The 5163-nt window shown below is 36.9% G+C and overlaps 1 protein-coding gene across 1 annotated transcript; it reads left to right on the top strand.

The window, feature by feature from the left end:
• The first annotated feature begins 273 nt into the window (after positions 1–273).
• SOSTDC1 (sclerostin domain containing 1) lies at positions 274–4545 on the top strand. Its single transcript, XM_046669629.1, has 2 exons — positions 274–622; positions 3129–4545. Exons 1-2 carry the CDS (start codon positions 418–420, stop codon positions 3542–3544), a joined length of 621 nt encoding a protein of 206 aa, XP_046525585.1. The 5' UTR covers positions 274–417; the 3' UTR covers positions 3545–4545.
• Positions 4546–5163: the final 618 nt, after the last annotated feature.

Below are 5163 nucleotides of genomic sequence, written 5' to 3'. Positions count from 1 at the left end.
GCATGTTTTCATTTAAATTAAACCCGAATGTGAACTAGATTCAGGAAAGGAAATGGCAGAGAGAGAGAAACAGAAAGAGAGAGAGAGTCTGTAGTTGCTGTAGAACGTCACTGGCTGCTTCAGCTCACAGACAGCTAATGAGGTCCAACTCTGAAATTTCAGGCAATTTGTATACCAAGCTCCTCCTTTTCTGTAGTCTTCTCTTCCATTGGTAAAATTCTTTTGCAGGGTCATGTAGGGATCCCACCCCTTCTCTGTGTTTTCACTCTGAAGCTCTACACAACTTTACACCTGAATGAACGCCAAACCTCAGTGGATATATAAAGGGAACCTTGAGGAGGAATTTCACAGTTACAGTGCAGAAGCAGAGGGAAAGGAATTAACCAGCTCTCCAGCCAAGCAAATCCTCTACTCACCATGCTTCCTCCTGCCATTCATTTCTATCTCATCCCCCTTGCATGCATCCTAATGAAAAGCTGTTTGGCTTTTAAAAATGATGCCACAGAAATCCTTTATTCACATGTGGTTAAACCTGTTCCAGCACACTCCAGCAGCAACAACACTATGAATCAAGCCAGAAATGGAGGCAGGCATTTCAGTAACACTGGACTGGATCGGAACAGTAAGTGTGTTTTACTTGTTTGGATTTTGATTTTTCTTTTTTGGTAGCATTAGCTCACATTCCTGTAGAATTGTTTCATTGCTAACTAATGGGAACCATATAGATTTTGCTAAACAATCTGGGAGTAATCTGCTGCATGTGTAGACTGGCGTTGTTCCCCACAAAGTTAACAACTAAATGGTGATTTGATACTGCAGGCACAGACTTAAGTTTTATCAAACATCCAAAAAGAAAATGTTTCCAGAAATTAAATTGTTGCTTCTTTAAAATCATTCAAAGGGGGAATTTTAAAGAAGCATTGTTCTAGATAGTTTAAATTCAGGTTGCTTTCTGTTTATTTCAGCACACGTGCAATTTTGGTAAAGTGTATAAAGGTGACTAACCAAAGCAGGCATAGGAAATCACAAGGGAATAAAAGCTTTCCAGGGAAAAAATTGCTCATGCAGATTTCTAAAATATGTCTAGTGAAATAGTTGAAAGTTCTGATGGTGATCAGTGTAAGAGGAATAAAACTAGAAATGTTGGAGAATCTTATTTTTCTGAGATAACTCCTTATTAACCAGATCAAAATTTAGGTAATTGTGCATTTCTGTGAAAGATTGGGGAAAATTTTTATAACTTTAGAGAGTTAAAATAATAACAGTACAATAGTATTTTGTATAGGGGGTATTTTTTTTCCTTTTCTGTTTGCTTAATTGACACGCTAATTGCCCACTAGCGAGAGGGATTCAAATTTCTTCTCCTAACTTTTGCTTCACTCCTTTCCTTTAGAAGAGTTTACATGTTAATAATCAGGTTTTAAGAGAGACAGAGAGAAACGGTGCCCAGGAAATCTTACACAAATCTTTTGCTCCTCCTCCTTAACTCCATTTAACTGATCAAGGTAGTTTTGACCTTTGAAAAGTCAAAGTAAATACGACTGTTAATGTCTTTCTAAGAAAACCAAGGTGTTTTAACTTTTCTGAAGGTGGTTGCTTTTACGTACACAGGAAATATCTGATGATTATTAGATTACTGAGCAATGTGGTGGGTATTCATTGTCAATGAACTGTCACTGCAAAAATGCCAAATCTCTACATACACAGGAACAAAAAAAAGACAAGTCAGAGTCATCTCCGGCTGTTTCCAGGTGCATTCCTAAGGCAGTTGCAGAAAGGGGAGCTGGAATCTGAAGCAGACAGGCAGAGCGCACCGACCGGCCAACTAGTTTACCCTTTAATTTTAATCCCACACTCTATATCTATACGGATTATGTGTCATTATACATAAATTTCTCACAATTATCACATCCCTTTCAGCTATGTCTATCACCTCAGAAGTACTTTGGCACAGAGAAGTAAAACTCCTAAAGCAGTGTCTATTTCAAATTAGCTTTCAGGATTCAATGCAAGGCCACTTCAATGTCCCTTATAACTTTTAATTTTTGAACTTCAGCAGTGTATACTTTCAAACATTTTTTTTCTTTTCGGGTTAACGAGCCTTGATTTCTTTTCAAGCTTGTTACAGGCAATTCTCCTCAAGTTTAGATAACAAAGCAATGGAAAGGGAAACTCAAATATTTCAAGTTTAATTTTTGCTTTAATTACATAAGGCATGTAACAAGAAACAGCCAATTAGAAAACATACCTATCAAATTCAAACAACTAAAGAAAAAGTTTGCCATGACCAGTATTCAGGAAACGAATACCGTGGTTCCTTTTGCAGTTATAAATCAGACATGTTAGGCATTTTTCTGCCATAAAATTCGTGGAAATGTAGCCAAGTTGTTATGGCAACCATACGTTCCTGATTTAAGGGCTTTTATATTCTTTAAATCTTGAATTGTAGTGACATTTTACATTTCAAACATTTTAGTATTTGTGTTTTTAAAAGATAGCTTGGGAATTTATGTCTAAAATGTAGTTATTAAGTTTGATATGTGAAATGTCAGACTTTGTGCACAAATGTATGTATGAGTCTCTGCAGCTGAATTTTCTAATTGAAACAAAATATTACAGAAAGCATATGCATTGTACACAATGTTTAAATACTTTGCACATTTTCTCAATAGGTTTTTTAAAAACCTAATTAAAAGCACTTGCAGACATTAACCAATATGACTCATGAAAAAAAGAACATTAAAATGTACTCTTTTTTAGCTTATTGAAGAATGAATAATTACACATAAATGTATGAGCTGCTTAACCCTTATTGGAGAGTTAGACTAAGAAAATGGGATTTTCAAATACTCCAGTATGCAATCAGCTAATGTTGCACATGAAAAAGAATCAGGCCTAGCTTATTTTATTCCAAAAAAGTTATAGCCATGTAAACTGATGGTTTTCATGAAAGTGGCCTTACCACCATTCAGACAGATTTTTGCATTGTGAAAGTAGAACAGGGGGTTCACTTCCTATTTGACAATTTGCTATCATTGGATATTGTTTCTGTCATTACAGATTACCTAAAAAAAAAAGCATCCATTTGCTTTTTGCCTCTGATGCACGATCTTTTCTATTTCCTGCAGCTCGTGTTCAAGTGGGTTGCCGGGAACTGCGTTCCACCAAATACATCTCTGATGGCCAGTGCACCAGCATTAGCCCTCTGAAGGAGCTGGTGTGTGCTGGCGAGTGCTTGCCCCTGCCAGTGCTCCCCAACTGGATCGGAGGAGGCTATGGAACAAAGTACTGGAGTAGGAGGAGCTCTCAGGAGTGGAGGTGTGTCAATGACAAGACACGTACCCAGAGAATCCAGCTGCAGTGCCAAGATGGCAGCACGCGCACCTACAAAATCACAGTGGTCACCGCCTGCAAGTGCAAGAGGTACACTCGGCAGCACAATGAGTCCAGTCACAACTTCGAGAGCATGTCGCCTGCAAAGCCAGCCCAGCATCACAGACAGCGGAAAAGAGCCAGTAAATCCAGCAAGCACAGCATGAGTTAGAACTCAGACTCTCAAAACTGGACTGACTAGTAACCATCCGCTTTACAGATTTGATTGCTTGGGAGACTCAAGCCTGCCATTGCTATTTTCTTACTTGAAAATATATGCTTTCTGCTTTGTTCAAACCCAGCAAGCTGTCCTAAGTATCAGGACTTCCTTTTCAAGCTTTTTAAGATGTACGCATATCCGTGAGAGCAATTTGCATTTAAATTCCACGCATCCCGTAGTTTTAATTCTCCGTGGTTCTTGAAAGACTGGTGATGCTATATACATCACTGAGTTATTACTTTTTAAAACAGAAAAGGGCTTCTCAGTTACCCTCTACTTCCCAAACCATCCCACCCCCATCCCCCCCCCCAAAACCCTTTCAGAAGTGAAAAGTAAAAAAAAAAAAAATTGTTGCCGTGAATCTTCACGGTAACACTTCAGAACGGTGCTTTTTGGTGATCTTCATGGGAACAGTTTAGCAGCCATGAGTGATCTCTCTTTGAAAGAGTGAAAGACCTTGTGACATTTCACTTCAAAAATAAGCCCTGTAGCTTTTTACAGTCTCATAGTATGAAATTATACCTTGCATGCTGACCCTCGCTTGGAATGGAATGCCAAAAATGCATGACAGCAGCTAATAAGTAAAGCTGATTAACTATTTATTTGTCAATGTTATTATTTAATGAGCTTTCACATGTGATTTTTTTCAAAATGTTAATTTTTTATGTTTTGGAGCTTTTTCATGTACCTAAATATTTTCCTGTATGATTTGTGGTTGATCTAGAAATATGAGGATACCTGTTGTAGATATGTAAAATAAATATTTTAGTCTCCTTATTACTTATGTGTTTCATCATGAACTTTATCAATAGTGTGAATCTTTTAAAATAAATAAGATGCTTTGTTAAGCTGAAATATGTAATACTTTTGTGTTTAATCTGTGCAATCAGAAGGTAATTTGACCTTCAATTCCATCAGTTTCTTTTGACAAAAATAAACACTGCTAAAAGTTATTGTCGCTGCCTGTAACGTGTATGAAAAGGTACGTGTTTACAAAACTTACAGAGTAAATGTATCAGAGTAGTTGCTTTTTTTGATAAGGAACATTCAAGTTTTGACAGAAAATTCTGTAGTAAGAGAGAGAGACCAAAAAAGGGAAACCATCTTTTCAGTAAATGGAATGATTGAGAAAATCGGGTGGAAATCCAGCAGTGAGTTATAATGAGAATATCATATTTATATACATCCAGAGATGCCAAGTCGGCTACCAATTATAATTACCTGGGGGAGATATTATAAGACCCAATGTCCAGGCTGCCATCCAAATTATATCATAATTTCTGGGAGTGGAAGTCAGATATCAGCAGTTTTTAAGGTTGTCCAGGTGATTCCAACGTGCAGCCAAGTTTGAGACAGGAATTGTGAAGAAATCACAATCATACATTGGGGAGCTTCAAATACTACTGTATGACCCTCAAATGAAAAAAGTGAAACAAAATAAAAACAACAAAGAAAACAAAAACTAATTTTTCAATGTTTTCAAGTTTAACATGTTCTTATATTAAGCAACATAATCACAGTCCTGTAAATGAATATACTAGGAAAAATAAATTGGATTAAAGGAAACTTAT

Source organism: Equus quagga, chromosome 8 (assembly GCF_021613505.1).
Source record: "Equus quagga isolate Etosha38 chromosome 8, UCLA_HA_Equagga_1.0, whole genome shotgun sequence".
NCBI lineage: Eukaryota > Metazoa > Chordata > Mammalia > Perissodactyla > Equidae > Equus > Equus quagga.
This window is presented reverse-complemented; position numbering and strand designations above follow the sequence as displayed.

Coding starts and splice junctions, on each gene's coding strand:
- SOSTDC1 (XM_046669629.1), top strand. CDS start 418: ATGCTTCCTCCTGCCATTCATTTCTATCTCATCCCCCTTGCATGCATC. Junction 623..3,128: donor CACTGGACTGGATCGGAACA/GTAAGTGTGTTT, acceptor TATTTCCTGCAG/CTCGTGTTCAAGTGGGTTGC.